The sequence below is a fragment of the Equus asinus genome, chromosome 8 (genome assembly GCF_041296235.1).
Source record: "Equus asinus isolate D_3611 breed Donkey chromosome 8, EquAss-T2T_v2, whole genome shotgun sequence".
In the NCBI taxonomy this organism is placed as follows: Eukaryota; Metazoa; Chordata; class Mammalia; order Perissodactyla; family Equidae; genus Equus; species Equus asinus.
Window position 1 is genome coordinate 98,965,969 of NC_091797.1, and position 20,082 is coordinate 98,986,050.

The following is a 20,082-nucleotide window of genomic DNA, read 5'->3' on the forward strand; positions in this document are numbered from 1 at the left end:
ACCGTCCCCTCCTGGCAGGACGAGGTCCGCGTGGTCACTCACCCTCCGCTCTGCTTCTTGAGCTTGGTGCAGAGAAGCAGGTCGGTGAACAGGAAGACGTGGCGCAGCTTGCGGGCCCCCTCCACCAGCTCCACCATGAAGCTGTCCTTCAGCAGCTGCCGGTGCTGCAGGCGGGCGGAACAGGGCTCTCGTCAGGGCTCGGTCCAGATCAGGCCTGTGGGCCTTGGCTCCCCACTCCGACCCTCAGACCCACTGTCCAAGCGTTCCCTCCATCTCCTCAGCCTGCAAACACGCACGCCACACACATTCCTCTGTGTTTCCTCCTGTGTGCTCGGCCTGTGAAGAGCGCGAGCGGACGGGGTACTGGCTACCGGGCTGGAGGCCGGGGAGGGTGTGTTACAGCCAAATCAGTGGTCTGCTGTGAAAATGACGGTGCGAGAACCCCCCTAAGCAGGGCCCATGCCTCCCCAGGACAAGCACTGGAGACCCAGAATGGGCAAGAGGCCAGCCATGTAAAAGGAGGGGACAGTCACACTCAGGCCCGCGGCAACCGTGGCGAGGAGAGCTTGGTGTTCTGGGCATGGACTGGGCAGTGACTGTAGAGGAGGTGGGCCTGGAGCACTCCGAGAAGGGGGCAGCCTGGCGGTCATGGTAAGGTCAGGGCTTGGTTCGGGGGCAGTGGGAAGCCAGGCGGGGGGCCCATAGCTGGGACCCTGCATTCTAGTGCTCCTGAGTCCAGTGCCCACCGATGGGCAGGGTTCCACAAGGGGTTACACCTCTGATGCCCACTCAGACACCTGCACCCTGAGGTAGGCAGCTTGAGCCAAGGAACAGACTCCAAGGCAGCCTTCCCCGGGCCCACCAGACCCAGACTGAGCAGGGGAACGGGAGGCACTAGCCCCAAGCTAGCCCTGTGCCTCTGCACTTGGGTGCTTCATCTGAAAGCCAAGGGACGGTCCCGCTGGCTCCAGGGGTTGCTGAATGGGCACATGGAAGCAAGTTGTAATTCATCTGACAAACAGGCCTGGCATCTTATCCGAGTCAGTGCCGTGCTATGACAAGGACACAGGGACAGAATGAGAGGCTGACATGGTGAGCCTCCCCATGCACGGTCTTGGCGTGCTGCACAAGCACATGGCCTGACCATCTGATGTAATCCCCACAACACCTTGCAGGCCAGTCCACATGCCCATTTCACAGACGAGAAACCTGAGCCTCAGAGAGGTCCATGAGCTGTCCCACGCAACACAGTGAATGAGCAGGCAGTGATGCTCAGCGGTCTGCCCTCAGAGCTCACAAGCCCAGGGGAGAGAGACCAAGTGCTTAGCGGGCACCCGGCAAGCCTGCCCTCAGGGAAGGCCCCCTGGAGAGGGTGACTCCCTGCCCCTCACTGTGATGGCCAGGGAAGGGTCCGAGGCTCAGGTACATACACCAGAGTGGGCAAAGAGCCACAGCATCTCCCCAGTAGGAGGCACACTCGTCCCCATCTCCTCAAGCCCTCGGCAGGTCTGTGTACCCGGCTCTGCCACCAACTGCAGCCTGAGAGTCTTCTCGGGGAACCCTGGCCGCCCTGAACGCTCTCATACTCTGCAGTAGCTGGGGGCAGCAGGGCCCCTCAGAAGCAAGTGCAGCCTGAGCTGGGCCCCTTAGCACTCCTGGGCGCCAAGGCTGCACGTCACTGTCATACACAGCTTGGTGCACAATGGCCAGCCAGCCCCTGGCTCAGGGGAGCTGATGACTTAAGAGCAGCTGGTGTCTACAAGACCATAAGTGGAAGGGCGGGAAGGCTGCCGGTGTGCCAAGGCCCTGACTCATCGTCACTCACCCTCAGCCAGCCTGCCCTGGGCAGATGGCCTGCCTGGCACTGGCACCCAGAGGAAGCAAGAAAGTACGTGCACCTGGAAATACACGGCTGGAGACCTCGGGGCGGGCCTGACTGTGTGGGGAGAAGGTCAGGGAAGGGTCCTGAGACACTGAGGTCCTCGAGGAATGAATGGATGGATGCGTCCTCAGCAGGCACATAGCTGAGGGTCTTCCAGCCCAGGAGGCGGAGACCAAGAGATGTCTGTGAGAGCTGGAAACATGGGGAGACGGCCCTCCTTTCTCCAAAGAGGCTGAGCGTCTGGCCATGACCAGCAGAGGGCCCCCTCCGCCCAGCTCAGAAGTGGACTCATCCCTCTGCTGGCAGGTCAGAAATGCCCAGACAGAGACCCAAGCACTGAACATCCCCTAGTCCCCAGCTGGCCCACCCTCTGTCCCTGTCAGGTCCTGCCCCTCACAGGCTCATCTGAAGTCCTACCACCTTCATCTCCACGAGGTCACCAAGTGTTACCCTGGCACTTGTGGTAGCCCACACACCTGCCCTGCCACGGTGAGAGGACACAGGGCCCCCCGGGACTGGGACTGCAGCCCTGGGAGGCTCTGACGGCAGACTCAGTCACCTGGCTCCTCCCCACGCACCCCTGCCCGTGCAGACCCTCATCTTTCTTAGAGATGTCCCAAAGCTGTGAGCGCCCTGACACTTTCTAGCCAGTGTCACCACCCCTGCTGTGTCCCAGTCACACGAGGAACGTGAGAGTCAGTGCATGTCACTGCCAGCTCCTTGCAGTGCAGGTGGTGGACAGCAGTGGCTGTCCTCTGAGTGTAAGGCTCTTTCACCACGAGCTCTCCCATTGTGTCACAGTTGCCCTCCCTCCCGAGGAGGAGCTGGGTTTGCTGCTGAACCCCAAGTCCACCCTGGGGTCTTGCAGGATGCCCAAACACAAAACATCCAGCAAGTGGGCAGGAGGGGCCTCCCAGCCCCAGGTAAACAGGGCCCCCAACCGCAACACTGGCAAATCCATGAGGGAGCCTGGACCCTGGCAGGGTGTGTCTATCCACACCCCCAGCCCTCCAGGCCTGGGGCACAGATTCTCAAGGCTGGTGGTCCCACCCTGACCCACAGTCTTGGCCCCGACCCCTGGGCACAGGCTTCCTTCGTGGCTCAGGAGGTTGGCTGGCCGGGGCCTGGGGTCAGCCCTGCTCAGAGCCCAGACTGAAGCCCAGGAGGAGGAAGGATCCTGCTGCTGAAACAGCACCTAGTGAAAACCAGCAACAAATCCATCTCTGCACAGACACCGTTTCAGGAAAGAGGAGAGCGGCTAAGGGTAGATGATCCAGAGGAGGACAGACAGACGAAAAGAAGAGGCAGTGAATGGAGGTCCAACAGCGAGTCTGCGCAAGGCCTCGTGAGGGGCTGCCCTCCCAGTGAGTGAGGTATCTGGAGAGGCTGCCGGACCCTGACGCCCGGGCAACAGCACCCCTGCCACAGGTAGAGCCCATCCAGAGCCTCCCCAGGAAGAGTCACATCGTTACGGGCTGACTGCCTGTGTCCCCCCAAGTTCCGATGTTGAAGCCCACTCTCAGCCCTGACGCTATCTGCACGCAGGCCCTTCCGGCGATTAGGTTTAGATGAGGTCATGAGGGTGGAACCCCGTGATGGGACTGGTGCCCCTAGAAGAAGAGGAAGCCACAGACCTCTCTCTCCGCACGCAGGCAGCGAGGAGAGGCCACATGAGCACAGGGTGAGAAGACGGTCGTCTGCAGCCAGGAGGCAGGCCCTTGGCAGAACCTGAGCATGCGGCACCCTGGTCTCCAAGTTCCGCCCTCCAGAACCAGGAGACATGAACGGCTGCTGTTTAAGCCCCTCAACCAGTGGCATTTTACAGCAGCCCAAACAGACTAAGACACGCACACAAAGACCCCAGAAACTGTGGTTCCACGGTGGGTGCTGAAAAGCTTCCTCAGGCACAGACACTGGAGTGTGATGATAAACAAATCAGCAGGGCCTTGCCAGGTGAGACCAGGAAGTCACGAAGGATGGCTCAGGTTGAGGCTGAGAGAAGAAGGAAGGTGGCTGAGACCAAGACCAAGGTGGAGGCATCAGCTGCCGGTCACGGGTGGGCCCTGGCTTTGCTCTAAGCATGGGCTAGATTCGGCACCATCTAGCCCTGGAGGAGGCCAGCAGCCCCAGCCCCCACTCCCCTGCCCCCAGAGCAAGGCCTGCACCCCAGGAGAGCTGGCCGAGAGTGGTGGCCTGGCTGATGCTCCCACTGGAGCAGTCCTGGGTGTGAGGTGACTTGGTGGGTTCTGGAGGTTCAGAGGTGGAAGAATGAGGGTCCCCAACCAGGCCCCACATACCTGCAGCCAAGCATGATGCTGAGGGTCTTGCCCGTCCCTCCCTCCCTCCCTCTTGCCTGTTCTCAAGCTCTCAGCACCTGGCTACTTGGCCTCCTGGCAGAGCAAACTTCCACTCCCTGGTTCCCGAGAGTCTCTCGTTTCCCATGCCTTGGAGAGACACATCACAAGACAACACATCAGGGAGAGGCAGTTAAAGAGCATGAGGTGGCCCAGAAGGGACCTGCAGGGTGCAGGATGGGGTGGGCCTGGGAAGCACACTGCCAATTCACAGCAGTAACATTCACTGAGCCCTTTCTAGGCGCTGGGCCCCGTGCGGAGAGGGCGTTACACGAAACATCTCATCTTACTGGGCAGAACCGTCACCGGCAGGAGGATCCCGCTCCACGGAGAAGGAAAGGCTGAGAGAAGTGAGAATCTGGAAGAATCAGAACCTGGGCCCAGAGAGGTCGAGAAGCCAAGCTCCACCTGCAAATATTTACGAAGGGCCAAGAAAAAGCCTAGATGCGGGGCACTGGCCACCCTCATGGCTTCAGTCTTTCTGACTTCCACCTGCCAAGGCTTCCTTCAGCGTCTTACTGGGGACTCAGAAGGTAGACCTAATGGACCCCAGATGGTGGACATCTTTGAAACAGTGAACATCACATGCTCTAGGCCCACCCCCATCCCACAGTTGAGCAAGCTGGTGTCTGGTGAGGCTGGGGACCCCAGTCCCTGCCCTGTCTTCACTCCCACCAGAGCCTGGACCCTGCAATGCTAATCCTCAAACCGAAAGGCCGCCTGTCTCCTCCACGTGAACCTCACCACCTCTCAGCCTCAGCCTGGCAGCAGTGACACTTCTCAGCAGCTTCTGTTCAGTCTGTCTGCCTGCCTTCTTCTTCTATGAGGGGCCTCCAGAATCGCCAGCAAAGAATGGCTCCCAGATATGGCTGGCTCTTGGGAAACAAAATATACAAACAGGATTATCCTGTTCGCCTCCGAGCCTGAGCTGGGGATTCTATGCAGCACAAAGCACACAGCTTGGAGCAGACAGACAGGAAGCCACGTGGGGAACTCGCCCAGCAGTGGGGATCTGGGCATCTAACTGCAAAGTCAATTCAGCTAAATGAACGAGCACCCACCCACAAGCCCACAGGACCCAGGCCTGGCAGGAAAATGTGCCTGCAGGATTCCTTGAGAGGTTCCTGAGAGGCTGAGGAGGGTGTCCTCATGGGCAGCACGTGCTGCTCACAGCCCACAGAGGAGCCAGGGCCAGGATGCTGCCGGTCACAGTTCAGTGTCAGGGAGCCACCTGTAACACTGTCCAAAGCCACTCTTCTGGAGCTGTGGGAATTGGCTGCAGAGGATGATGAAATTATAGGAGCCACAGTGGGGGGTGGGGGTCGGGGGCTGTTGGCCCTGCCCAGGGCCCACACCCGGGCCTCTCCACAACACCCTAACCCAGGCTGAGCAGGTGGGGACATGCCACCTCCCAGGAGGCCAGCAGCGACTGTGGAACGCCTACAAATGCCCAGGCCAATGGAGGCGCCCGTCCTCTCCCTATCAAACTGCCAGGGGAGCTAGAAACGGAGGCCCCCTCCTCTGCCCCCCAGTTCTCCCAGGAGGAGAAGCAGGGTATGTGGCTCCACCCAATGCCTAAGACTTGGGTAGTGTGCCCAGGCAAAAGGAGCACATCCTGCTCCTACAACCACCTACCTCCAGGCAGCTCTCTATGCAGAGACAAGAGGAGGGGTGGACAGTCCTGTCAGATGGTGGGGGGTGAGAGGGACCCAAATCATAACATACCTGGGAGTACACGCAAGTGTCAGGAGACACCTGGCCTCACATCTTGGTTTAGCTACTTAGTGGCTATGTGACCATGGGCAAGTCACTCAAACAACCTGAGCCATGGTCTCCTCACCTGTGAAATGGGAACATCTCTGAACTCACGGAGTTGTCAGGAGAACTCAGAAGCACAGATCCTCTCTCCCTTTGGAAATTTGATATTCAATGTTAGACACCAAATTTAGAGATGGGCACATGGAAAAAATAGGTATCTCCCAAGTCAGCCCCTCCGCAGCTGTAAACTGTAAGAGGAAGCAGCCTACAGCTCACACCCTTCTGGAGACCTGTACGTTCTCTCCCGGCTGCTGATGCAGAAGGCGCTCTGGCCACCTCCAACACAGATGGTGTCCACACGGGGGAGTCATCGCCCCTCGCTTTCATACAGTCCCTCCCAGCTCGTAAACCTTTTCAGCCTCACAACGACCCGGTGGAGAGGCCCCATGCCCTGAGTCACTGCTCTCAGAGAGTATGGACACCCTGCAAAGAAAAAGGGTGTCACCAAATCAATACTGCTGGTAAGCAGTGGGTAGGACGGAACCTGGGTTGGGGACTACCCGTCTGGCATCCTTTATATTGCATCAGGGACTGCAAATCAGCTTGGGCAGCGTGGAAGGGTATGCTGAGGAGGAAGCTCAGGCTGTCAGTGCCTGATTGATCAGTGACATCTGCCCCTGGAACAGCCAGCAGGTGGGGACACAAGTGCGGGTATCCGTCTGTCATCCTGGTCTAGCCGCCACCTCCCTTACCCTGTACCAGACGGACAAGTCTGAATGAAGGCTTGTGCAAGTCACGCTCATGACCTTTCAGAGGTCAACGGCCCTCCTCCCCCACTACAGCTGAGGTACCCGTCATCCCTCTCCCTGAGCAAATATCACTGAGGCCAAGAAGGCCAGATGCTGGCGGGAGGTGGGCTGGGCACAGATAAAAGCGCCTGCCCTTGTGAAGCGCCTAGCCCCTACACGCTTCCTGCTCGGTCGCCCTGAGACCCCGACTGTGGGGCCGCACGGAAGGAGGCCTGTGATGACAGACATAGGGACAAGGGCCAGGCTGCCAACTCCTAGGCAACATCTGATTTTCCTCCATTCCCTAAGGCAGCTGCCTCCAACGATCGGAAGATCAAGAAGGCGTCTCTCTCCAGGGATCCTAAACGGCAGTCGGAGACATACCATAGGAAAAGCCAAGGGGAAAAGAACTCACAATTTGCTTCCCAGGAGGTCAGCGCTCTCGTTACAGAACAGCCGGCAAAAAGAGAAAGAGCAGGCATCCCAGGAGGAAGGGTGAGTTGGGTACGAACCCACTGGGTATAAAGAGTCTTGGCAGAAGCAAACCTCACATCCGGTTAGGTCTGGGTGAACTGCCGACAAGGAGGCCAAAGCTTTGCTCTCCTTCAGTGTCCCTGAGCCAGGGGTGGGGTGGGCCAGGGCCCTGTGGCTGCTCCAGGAATCGAGATCTGAACCCCATCTCTCGCAGGTTCCAGCCATCAGACAACCGGGTGTGGAGCCCCTGGAGGTGCTGGGAGCCCACTCCTGTCTTCAGCGAGCTCAGAGACTGCTGAGGAGCTAACACAGATGGCCAGGACTGCTCCTGTTTGCCAGCCGGTGGGGTTCTTTCCACAAATTGTGCCCCTTTGGGTGCCCTGGCACTCAGTGTGGTGGGGCCGCATTCCCACCCTGCTGTAGAGATGAAGAACAGGCCAGGGAGGAGAAGCAGTGTGGTCCAGGCTGCCTGCTGTGTGAGCCTACAGTGATGCTGTGGTCTGATCACGGAGTCGGCCTGGCTCTAGGGCCTGGACAAACCCAGAGAGCAGAGTGGAGGCAACAGCTCCCTCCTACACAGCCCCTCCTGAGCCAGCCCAGCAGAAGAAACTTGACCAAACCTCTCACACACGGTCAAGCCTGACAAGACTCTGGGCACGTGGGAGCTTCCCACTCAGCACTCAGGGTACCACTTCCCGAAGAGGTGTACAGAGGACGGGGCCGGAAGCGGCCTGCCTGCCAGCCCAGGGGGGGAGAGAAACAAACCCCGATGCTGGGCAGATCCGCCCTCAGTGCAGAGCACCTGGCAAACGAACTGGAAGAAAGAGGAGGAAGCGGCTCTCAGGGGCAGCTCCAGTCAGGTTCACTACCAGCCCGTGTCCTGCCCAGTCATTCAGCTTGGCCCCTGCATGAGACCCCAGAGGCCGCCTGCCAGCACCCGTCGCCTTGGTGCTGCTTCCGACAAGAGATGTTTATGCTAGATGCCGGCTCCCCTACTGGGACACCTCTGCTGTCTCACTACATGCTGCCTGGCACCACGGCACCTGCTGGCTCCACGCTGGGCCCCTCCCAGGCAGAGTCAGAGGCCACCGGGCCGGGTCAGCATGTTCTGAGCCCCTTTGTTCTGCACTCTTTAATCAATGACATACAGGGAGATGAAGCCCAGGGATGGCTGTCAGTGAGGTGGCAGGGGAGGTGGGGGAGGAGAACCTTCCTGGCTGAAGACACTGAGCCCACGTTCGAGCCCTCCTCCTGGCACAAATACAAGCCACACACACCTCCCCTTCTTTCCCCTTTTAAATCCTTAAATCTAGTGACAACGGTCTTTTAAAAAAAATTTTTTTTTGAGGAAGATTAGCCCTGAGCTAACATCCGCTGCCAATCCTCCTGTTTTGCTGAGGAAGACTGGCCCTGAGCTAACATCTGTGCCCATCTTCCTCTACTTTATATGTGGGACACCTGCCACAGCGTGGCTTGACAAATAGGGTGCAGATCTGAGGCCGGGACCCGAACCGGCGAACCCTGGGCCACCGAAGCAGAACGTGTGAAAGTAACCACTGTGCCCCTGGGCTGGCCCTCGACAACTGTCTTTTAATGCAAGAACCCTCAGAAGGAACTAAGTGCTTCCAGGCAGACAAAATGCCATTCTCCTCACTGGGGACCTCGCACTGGCAAGGGTTTGGGAACAAAGGGGTGCCCTGGACATAACCCACCATGATGGAAAGAAGTGGCTAAGTGAGGCACACACCCCGGGAACTCCAGCCTGATGCCCTACACACAGGACTGGGTTTTACCCAGCCAGGATCAAGGACCCCAAAAGGGAACGTGTTTCCTGTGTTACTGTCCAGGGACAGTCTGCTAAGGACCACAGAGGGGCCCTGAGTCCCATGGTGCAGACAGACTGCGCAAACCCAGACCACCCCTGGCCACACTCACCTCTCCCTTCTTCACCGTCATGGACTGCCGGCGGGGTGTGATCTCCTCGTTGATGCTGGACAGGAAGTTCTGCGAGATGCGGAGGGCATCTTGCAGCAGCGGGTGGTCGGGGTGGCTGCAAGGAGTGTGCTTCAGCAGGTCCTGCCCAGGAGAAAGGACTGGAGTTAGATGGAGCAGGCCCTGGGATCCACCACAGTGTGCGAACCGCAGACACACACTGGGCGTAACCCAGGGCCACCAGCTTCCCAAGTGTCACCACCACCTCTCGCGACCACCTGCGCTTGGGGCTTTTCAGACAGTGCTTATACAAGTGCCATTCTGGAAGCAGGTCCTAATGGCACTCCGACAAGCCCATGCTCATTGCACACTGCAGAAGCGGCTCCCGTTCCAAGGCTCTAGGGCAGGCTTTCTCCACCTCAGCACCGGCGACATTCTGGGCTGGATAATTCTTTGAGGGGCGGGCTGTCCCGTGCACTCTGGGATGTTTAGCACCATCCCGGCCTCTACCCACTAGATGCCAGTAGCACCTCCTCGTCTGCAGTTGTGACCATCAAAACTGTCTCCAGACATTGCAGCATGTCCCCTAGGGGGCAGTATGGGTCTCAGTCCAGGACCAGGGGTCCATGCAAGAACAGGGGAAAGCCCTGGGCCTTCCTGGCTCCCCCTCCTTTAGATAAGAGTCTGAGCCTCTTTGGAATGGAGATGGGAATACTGACTCTGTCTCTACTAGGAACGCATGTAATTTGTGCTCAAGGTCAATAGCTCCCTGGTTCAGAGAAACAAAATCCCCTTAGCTCCCGAATCCTATCTACAGAGAATCTGGAGAGACAAAACAAGTGCAGAAGAAGGCTCTTGTGTTGGGCGTCACAGGTCAGCCCCCCGCAACTGCTCCTGGGCAGCTCAGGCTTCTCTCTGCCAGGATGCTCGGGTATGCAGGCCTGGGCTAATCACGGTGAGGGGACAGGACAGAGGGTCTGTGGGACTCCAATGGGTCACCCACAAGAGCCTTCCAAACCGCAAATTCCACCTCATCTCCCTCCATCCAATAACTCTTAATTGGAGGATGGTAAGAAATTATGAAACATCCATTCGATGGAATGCTATGCAGCTTAAAAAAGAACAAGGCAGAGCTGTTTGGGCCAAAGTGGGACAATCTCCGTGGTATGATGTTAAGGGGAAAAAAGGCAAGGTGTGGAATGATATGTACATCATGACACCTTCTGTGTGCTAAAAAAGATGTTCACGTGTGCGGCACACGCATAAAGAATCCTTGTGGTGGCGGCTCCTTTGTGGGGAGGAAGCAGGAAAGGAAACGAAAACTTCACACACTTCTGCGACTTGGTTGTAAATTAAGAAACAATATGCATGTACAACCTGCTCTAAATACATATGAACAGAGCCACCTGGGCATGAGGATTTTTGGGGCCATTTTTGTTTTCTGGTTTTGCTTCTCAGTATGAAGCCAAGCCCTTCAGTGACTCCTCACTGCCTTCAGGGGCAGCCCCACCGAGGCAGGGCCTCCCCATGCGCCCTTTCCCCAGGCTGGGAGGCAGTGGTCACTCCTTTGGGCTGGAAGGCACCTGCTGTCCATGTCCCCAGCTTGATAGTGAGGCCCATGCCATGCTCTCTCCCTGTGCCCACCCCTACAAGAGCACCCAGGACAACTGGAGAGGCTGCTCTGTTCCCCTCTCCATCATCCGTGAGCCCCTGGGTGGCAGAGGCACCCAATTCTGCATCCTTAATAAAGGTGTGTGGCAGAAAAGGGAGCAGGTGGGCAAAACTGACAGACACCAGCGTCAGCCCTAGTACAGCAGAAGCCAAGAACCCTGGGGTGAGAAGGTCAGGGTGGAGCGACTCACATGCAGGACCAGTGTGCTGCGCGTCACCCGGTCCACAGGCTTGTAGAGCAGGGCTGTGGAGAGATGGGCAGTGAGAGATGGCCCCGCATGGAATAAGCACTCAGACCATCCGCCTGCCCTCCATCACTGCAAGTGCTGGGGCGGAGGGAGCAGCCCCAACCTCCACATCCCCTGGGAACTCCCACCTCTTCAATGACAAGGGCAGACCCAGGGCACCCGGAAGGCCGAGCTGCTGGTCAGAACCCAAGCCTGCTGACTCAGTGACAACTGCTGAGGGCTAAGCCCCTCTTCTTGGGGTTGGGGAGCCTGCCAGCACTCCAGTGAGGACAGGCTGGCGAGGGTCCCAACCCTGGCAGGAGACCTGCTCTCTGGCCCAGAGGGTCCCCCAAGAGTAGACTAGCACACTGCTCTCTATGTCCATCTCTGCATCATTTAAAGGCCTGATTCTGAGAACGGCAGGGACCGACTCAGGTACTGACACAGCCCTCAGATTTACAAGTGTTTGTGGACACCTGCACTCCAGTGACACAGGAGCCCCAGCCAGCCTTGGCCGCCCCACTTCTCTGTGACGATGGTGAGCTGGGCCCATGAGGAGCACAGACGCTTAGATGTGTTGACACAGGACAGGTGCATTTCCTCAAGTGACGCCCAGGACTAGTGCAGGGCGTGCACTGTTACCCCATTCTACAGACAGGGAAACTGAGGCTGAGTGCATGGTGAAGCTCTGGGCACTGGAGCCATGTCTGCCATTCTCTGGGAGTATAACTGTTCACACTACCTAACAGCCGGAAGTGAGAAGGGACCTATCATCCCGGGTCCCACTGTCTGCCTCGAGGGAGGAGGGTGAGCAGCAGGCCCGGGAGCCTGACAACTCCAGCTTCCCCCTTGCCTGGACACTTAGGACCTGTGTTCTATGCGGGTTACCTATGCTCTAAACCCGATTTGTCATCTGAAGAAAAGGGAAAATAAAATCTTCCTTACAGGGCCGTTGAGGACAAAGCGATGACATTTTAGATGCCCGGAGTGGCTGGTCTGTGGGTGTTTGCTAGCCCTTAACATTCTTCCTGGTTGCCACTGTTGGTGGCAGGCTGGTGCTGACTGCGTCTGTCCCCACCCACCATGCCCGGCGCTGCACCTTCCTCGTCCCTGCTCTCACTACGGGACGTCTACAGCGGCAAAGCCACCAGAGGGTGACCCGACTGGGCACCGTGTTTGCTTTTCCACCAAATGCCCCAACTGCTCGCAGCAGCCTCCCCTACATGGGGCACGAAATGGCCTTGGCATGGAGAACTCACTTTCTAAAGAGTTCTTGGTCGTCTGGTCCTTGGCATCCTTGTTGCTTCTGGCTCTCAAGTTCTGCAAACGAAAAAGCACATTTTCATCCGGGATGACTGAACCAGCTTTGAAGTGGCAGGAAGTTTCACGGTCAGGAACCTTCAACAGAAATCTCACCCTTCTCTCACCACAAAGAACTCCAGATGTGGCAAACCTCAGGGGCGAGTCCTGGGCCACGGCATGAAAAACAGGGCAAGCTGAGCACATGGCATGTCCTGGATGCTACATGTGGTTCACTCAGGACAGTTTCTCAACCTCAGCACCGTTGACATTTGGGGCTGGAAATTCTGATTGTGGGGGCCTGTCTTGTGCACCATAGCATGATGAGCAGCATCTCTGGCCTCTACCTACAGGTGTGGCAGCACCCCCGCCTCCTGCTGTGACAATCAAAAATCCCCAGGTGTTGCTAAGTGTCTCTTGGGGACAAAAATCATCCCTGGTTGAGAGCTTCTGACATAGATAGTCCTGCAAATCGAGGCAAACCACAGTGCCCTTCACAAATGCACAGAACTGCTTTCTTGGAGCAGTTAAACAGCGTGCAGGCAGCTGGTGGGTTGGAAGAGCATCGCCTTTGGAGATGGCCAGGGGAGGGCGGATACCACTGAGACCCACAATCCAATTCCACCTTCACCCCACCCTCTCCCAACTTTGCAAATGTACTTGCTAACAAATGAGGTGCTAAGATTCCTGGGAGAACAGCAGAGTTTTTTAGTGGGTAGGTCCTGTTTCGACACAACTGCCCCCAAAGGCCTCACTGATGTGGTCCAAGGTACCAGGAGAAACAAGGATAAAAGATCCCTGTGTGCCTGAAATCGTCTCTGGAAAGAAGCTGGGGTTCATCCCAGGCTTCTGAACAAGAACAGCACTGGGATGGGAAGGGGTTCAGAGCTCACTGAAAAAGACTGTTTTAAGCTCACTGGGGCCAAACCCCACAATGCACTTTGGTACCTTCCCTGAGTTCAACGCCCCTCACGATGATTATTCCTCCATACGTCTGCCCCAGCAGTGCCAGAACAGTGTGAGGGGGTGTGAGGGGGTGTGGGGGCTAAACAGGAGGCCATGTAAAAATCAGATGCCATGCTCTCATGAGCCTGGGAAATAGCCAAGGGCCCTGGACAGTGCAGTGTACACAAGCATCTCGGAGCTCAGGGAAGTCCTGCCTCAAGAAAACTTACAAATTTGCTTTAACCCACGTTTCTCAAACCCAGCCTGACTCCAGAAGCCCTTTCCAAAAAAGTCCTCTTATCTATCCTCTGGGAGCTAATGTCCCAAGGAACCCAGCTCAGGCAACTGTGGTCTAACAGGATGCTGCCACACACCCATTTCTCAGGACTGGTCCAGGAGAAGATGACCAACCACCCCCCCACCCTCCCTGTCCTTGGAGGCAATCATCCAGGCCCCATGCCTGAGCTCTGACCCCCCAGAATGCAACCCCCAACACCTCTACACGGCCTGTTGCTTCTGTTTCTTTTGGCTTCATTTTGCTTTGTCTAGGTGGCTCCAATTTCTCTGGGTCTTTTTTGAAACGTGGATGGAGAATCAAAGTGGAAACCGCCTGACGGTACAAGCTTCACAGAGGACCAGCTTCTGTCGGGCCCCAGACGCCATCCCACTCCCTCCATCCTGGCCATGGCTCAGATTCCCACTTGCGCGTGGTCAGTGGGACCATGTGACCCGAGTGGCGTCCTACCATTGCTTTCTCCCTCCTCTGTAGAAACCTGTCCAGTTAGACTTGAACTTGACCCCATTTAACCATAACCTGCTCCTAAAGGATTAGGTCTCCAATTTGTCAAGGTCACTCAGGATTCTGGGCCAACATTCCAGCTGTTAGGGGTCTGGGGTTTGCTAACTGAATGAGCTAAATAAAGGAATGGATTGAATGCTCCAGGCGAAGCAGGGCAGCTGGGAGGGAAGTCTGGAGCCAGCCCGGAGCTGTGGGTGCATGTAGCCTGTTACCAGCAGGCAGGGAGTGGGGCGCCCCACTGGCTCTGGAGGAACAGCGTGGCACACGTTACCACCACGGGAGACAATCACCGCCAGGCCCCACAATGCCCTGGTTCCCATGCTAAATTACAAAATGGCATAATGCCCTGGGAACAAAGCCAGGTATGACAGTTGGGGTGTGACTCTCTCCTAGCAAGAGGGACCCGACTCACTCCCTATTTCTACTTTGCATTTCTCTTGCTAATGCTGATTTCTCACATGAAGTCCTGCCACCCAGAATCCTTGCTTGGTAGGGGAAGACAAGTCAGAACTCCCAGGGGCCAGAGATATCAAAAGTGACTACAGGCCCAGAAAGAGAAAAATGTCACCCATTGCCATGGGGGGCAGAAACAGGATAGGGAAGGGCAGGGAGAACTCCCATCTGGAGCCTGGGGTGGGTGCTGCAGGTTCCCTCCCCAGCATGGCCACCAGCCCCCTGCAACGGCCGGCTTATCCTCTCTGTATCTGAGGGGCTCTTTCGAGAGCCCCCAGACTAACTCTCCAGAGCTTCTGGTTTTGGACCTCCCTAGGGCCTGGTGTGTTACCAGCCTGGAGCTTTCCTCCCATACGGGTCTACAAAGTGCAGCAACAGCAGCCCTGCTCCCCCTGTGCCAGCTGCTCAGCTTCCCTAGCTCTCAAGGTGGCTGGCAGGCTAAAGAGGAACAGGGCATGATGCCCCCCACCTGCTCTCAAGCGACAAGGTGCAAAGTCAGCCTTGGGACTCTCGTGTCAAGACCTCTGTTAACAGGGCGGAACTATGACACTCCCTACGGCACACAGATGTCGCAAGTGAGCCCCAGAATTGGGCCTTGGACCCTGGTGAGGCAGGATGACCTCAGGCTGCTCCTTCTGTCTGCTCACAACAGTGTCCCCCCCACGGGGCTCACAGGGCCAACCCAGAGGCATCTGGAAACAGAGCTGAGGTTTACCATCAGACCTCAGTTTGGTGCATCCGGTTCTCCCAGGTCACAGCGTACCAACGACCAGCCCACAGCCCACCTGTAGGAGGTGAGGGGGGAACACCTGTCTGAATAGCACCACGCGTACCTCAGAGATTTCTGCAAACTGAGCGTTGGCCTGACAGCACTTCTCAGCCGTTTCCATGGCAACTCCATAGTTGTCCACAAAGGCCCGGTACACACCCAGCTGGCTGGCCTGCAGGGAAAAAGGAAGAGTGTGGGACAGGTGTGAGACAGGTGTGGGGCAGGTGTGGGACAGGTATCACTGCTCTCCATCTTTCTGAGAAATGGGCCTCTGTGCACAGCCCTGGTAAAACCCCAGCGCAGCAGCCAGTGCAGAGCTGCAGGAAGCTCTGTTCCCCCGTGCTGTTGCCTCCCACCTGCTTCCCCTCCCCACGCACTGAGCACGCTTCCCTCTCCCAAAGTGACGTATTGAGAAGTGACTCACAGCCCCAGGCAGGTAACGCTTCCTACCACAGCTGCTTATTCCTCCCACCCCAATAGTCTAAACGGTGCCACCAACAGCAGCTGAAGTGCAAGGCTGTCAGTCAATACGGACAAGCTTCTCTATGCAGGTGGCATGGAGTAGCCTCTTCTCATTTTGGCTGCAGGAGACCACAGTGAACAAGGAGGGTGGCCCCGCTCCATGAGGCTGCAGTGCTCCGCTCATGTCCCATCTCTTCAGACACGTATGGAACATGCAGTCTAGCTGCCCTTGGAGAAGAGAGGCTCCCGTTGCCCAGACATGAGCCTGGCTCAGACCTGATGAGGCGGCCCAGGTGTCACAGTGCACACCTGGCAGATGGGAGACCTCTGGCTGCCAGCTGCCAGGAGAGAGGCATTCTGTTTGTCCTTTGTCAAAACAAAGGCATTAATAGGGGGTCTCCTGACTTAGCCTCCTGCTCAGACACTCAAGTGAGTGACAACTTCCGGTGTAGGGGGTGTGCAGCTACGACCATCTCTGGGCCCCAGACCACCTTAGAGGCAGCCAGGGGCAAACCAGCCTTCATCTCGCACCAGCAAACCCAGGCCTGAGGCAAGGAAGGGCGGACCCTGGGGACCCACTGCCACCAACCAGGAGCTAAGAGCTCAAGGCTTTTGCTGACCCTGACATTTGTTCTGTGTTGAACCTAAATTTTATTTCTACACGCATTTGCATTTATATTGAATTTTATGTTTCTTCAGATGACAAACCCAGATGCTGGGTAAGCCAGGCGCCCTTGGCACTGTCCGGTCTCTGGTCCCGCTCCCTGTGGAGACTGCATGGAGGCCCTGGGGACACAGGAGGAAGGGCAGCAGCTGCAACAGGCCCCGCCCGGCCCCTACTGCGCTGATCACCCGGATGAGTCACTGCCTCCCCGACCGCCAGGTTCTTCGTCAAACGGTCAGATCCAGGGCGCTTCCTCCCCTCCCTCCTCTGCGGGTAGCTGAGCATTTCTCACCAAAATGAAGGCCCTGCCTTAGGCACTGCCAGCAGAGTGTGAATTAAGCAGCCAGAAGGAGAGACACAAGAAAGATAAGTACACAAACAGAGAACACATCGGATGGCTGAGAGCAGAGCAGGGGTGAGAGCAACGGGGTTGCTCTAGATGATGCGGGCGATGGCCTCTCTGAAGAGGTGGCAGCTGAGTCCCGAGGGCATGTTACTGCTGAACTGTGTCCCCTCAAAATTCCTATGCTGAAGCCCTAACCCCCAGCACCTCAGGATGGGACTGTACTTGGAGACAGGGCCTAAAGAGGTGATCAGGTTAAAATGAGGCCGTTAGGGCAGGTCCTAATCCAACATGACTGGTGTCCATATAAGAGGAGATGAGGATAGAGACAGGGAGGGATGACCACACGGAGATGACGGACGGCCACCTACTCGCCAGGGAGAGTGGACTCAGGAGAAACCAACCCTGCCGACACCTGGATCTTGGACTTCTAGCCTCCAGAACTGTGAGGAAATGGAGCTCGCATCTTCCACGTGGCTTTTCAAAAGTTCCAAGCAATCCATTCCCACATTTTTAGCAAGCTGAAAACGAAACCGATAACGGGCCCAGTGGAGATCACGTGCCTCCCGAAACAAGGCACTGAGGAGGACACATCATCACTGCTGGGGTGGTTCTTTACACCACAAACAGAACCCAAATCTATTCCTAAGGAAACCGCAGACAGACCCAAACCAGTCTGTACCCTTCAAAAAAATGTCAAGGCCACAAAAGACAAGCAAAGGCCAAGGAACGGGTACCGATCAAAGGGAACTAAAGAGATATGACAATGAAGGACATCAGGTGACCTGGACTGGATCCCAAATCCGAGAACGAAAATGGCCATAAAGCATGCATGAGGGCTGCTCACGTAAGAGAAATCTGCTGATGGATGGCGTGCTAAGTAACAGTCTCACAGCAATGAGAAATTACCTCAATTTCATAACTGCGCTGTGGCCTACGGAAGAGCACATCCTTGTTCTTGACAAATACACACTGAAGTATTCAGGGGTAAAAGAGCAGATATCTGCAATTTATAACTATTCAGAGTGTGTGTGTACGTGTGTGTGCACACGTACAAAAAAGAAAGATAAAGCAAATGTGGCAAAATGTTACAATTGGTATATCTGACACGTGGGAGTTCTTCTTACTATTTTTGCATCTCTTCTGGAAGTTTGAAATAATTAGAAAAACAGAAAACTGAGCTGATAAAATTTCAGCCGGAAACAAAACCCTGATCGGTGGCAGCTCACCCGTGTGGCCCCACAGGAAGGGGACAGACACAGTCTGGATCAGGCTTTCCAGCTATCAGATGTGGCTCCCGGGTTCCTGGGCGGCAGGGTGCCGTAGCTGGGGGAGGGCACTGAGGGCCCTGTGGTCTTAAGATTCTGCCAGCTGGGCAGCCTGACAGAGCACCGCTGCGCCCACCCTACTGGACCGATCTGAAAGGGGGGCAGGACCATGTCTGTGTGTCTTTGGGAAGACCCGAGCACCCAGCCCAGTGGCACACATGTGAACACACGGCACGCGGTTCCCAGGGCCAGACTTCCTACGAGGCCCCGCCTCCCTCCCCAGTCTCCTACCACAAGATCTGACGCACAGAGGTGGCTCCAGGACACCAGGGAAACCAGAGGAAACTTCTGAATTCCAGTGTTCATCAGAGTATTAGAACTTATTTTAAGTTTCCAAGTAATTTCGGAACGTTATTTGGGGAAGAGTGCCAGTTTCGGTTTCTTCCCAGCAACACGTTTCTTCAAAGATGGGAGCACCTGCATCATAATACGGCCTCCTGCTCTCTGACCACAGGGGAAAGGGGTCCTGGGGGTGAGTATCAACAAAACAGGCGCCTCCTGTGTTCCAGCGTCTCTGCTCCAGTGTGTCTGCAGCCCAGGGCGATGGAGGGCAGGGACCGCCAACAGGAAAGCCACGCCTTGGAACGGAATGCTGGTGCTCCAGCCCAGGCTCGAGCCAAGGTGAGGCCAGGGTTGGGGCCAGCTGGACGTCTGGGCCGCCCCAAGGCTTACTTTTCAGTAACTGCCATGCTCTGCGCACTTAGAGGGGCCTGGTGATCCCAGGCCGCCCCTACCCCTAGAGGACTGATTTCCCCCAGAGAGAGAACACTCCAGGGGAAGCACATGTGCACAGGAGGCCCGGGGAACCCTGGCATCAGGACTAGGGGGCCTCAGAGGTGGAACTGCTGTCACACAGGCCTGCCTGGCACGAGACTTCAAGTGACTCTCCCAGGTCGGGGCTCCCAGTGCTAGGGGGTGACCTCTTTGCTGGGCAGCTCCAACAGCTGCCAGGCTCTTCTATCCCGACCTCCCACAGCCTCCACCTAAAGAGACTGACTGGTTTCCCTCTTTAGACCCACAGAGAGGGGGGATCTTCTTCTCTCACACAAACCTCTCATGCTGGAAGACGAATGTCCATCTGGCAGCTCCCATCTGAAAGGTTTCTCCTTCGTCCCAGGTCCCTTAACTGTTTCTTCCTTTTGGACAAGTTCCGCCTTATAAACGTCTCAGTTAAGTATGCACCCCGAACCTCTCCCTGTCCTGGGTGTGGCCCGGCCTGCCAACCGCTTCATCTGGTTGCCAGATTTTACTGATCCTGTGGACTTTTTAAAGCTGCATCCGTGGCTCCTCTTGGGCCCTGTGGTCAGCGAGGGCCAGAGAGGCCTCTGACCTGCCTTCCTGGTGGGCCTCCCTTGTCCCGTTAGGGGGCTCCACCTCTGGGACCTGAATCCAGACCCACGGTCACCTCTGCCAAATAGATTCCTGGCCAGTTTTGGCCCACTGAGTCTTTTCAGAAGCCCTTTTGCTGTCATCCACCACAACCCGCCCTCCAGGCTTATGGCTCCTGAAGGCAGGGAAAGCACTCATCTTGGAGACAGACAAACCTGGGCTGGTGTCCAAGCAAGTGACCCACCATTCCTCAGCCTCCACCTGCCTAAGGGGCAGCCTCAGCTCAGGCGAGACGGGCCCCCTGGACCACCCTGCGCCCCGATCAGAGCTGAGCCCTGCTACTCAGGAACCTGACCGCCCCATGTGGCGAGGCTGTCCCTTGGTCCTCGCTCCCAGTCACCAGTGGACCCCTCCTGCGTTTCTCCAGCCTGTCCACAAGGGCCAGTCCTGATCCCTGCAGGTCACAGGGCGTCGCTGTTGACGTCACCATCGCTGTCGACGTCGCCAGCATTAAATACCTGTTCTGAAAACAGCTGCTGGTGGAGGCGAAGGCCACCTCGATGGCCTGTTTTCCCCACGTCTTTCTGCCAGGGCCCTCCTTGGGA

General features: G+C 56.9%; 1 protein-coding gene across 2 annotated transcripts in view; it reads right to left on the reverse strand.

Moving 5' to 3' along the window:
* The window catches only part of BCR (BCR activator of RhoGEF and GTPase), a 123,319-nt gene that overhangs the window by 30,285 nt on the left and 72,952 nt on the right, over positions 1–20,082 (reverse strand). For both annotated transcript variants that reach the window (XM_070516596.1, XM_014866290.3), the window contains exons 5-9: positions 15,416–15,523; positions 12,346–12,406; positions 11,051–11,103; positions 9,192–9,332; positions 43–164 (exon numbers count right to left, since the gene is read on the reverse strand). In XM_070516596.1, coding sequence (XP_070372697.1) covers positions 43–164; positions 9,192–9,332; positions 11,051–11,103; positions 12,346–12,406; positions 15,416–15,523 — 485 coding nt within the window. The remainder of the gene's footprint in view (positions 1–42; positions 165–9,191; positions 9,333–11,050; positions 11,104–12,345; positions 12,407–15,415; positions 15,524–20,082) is intronic.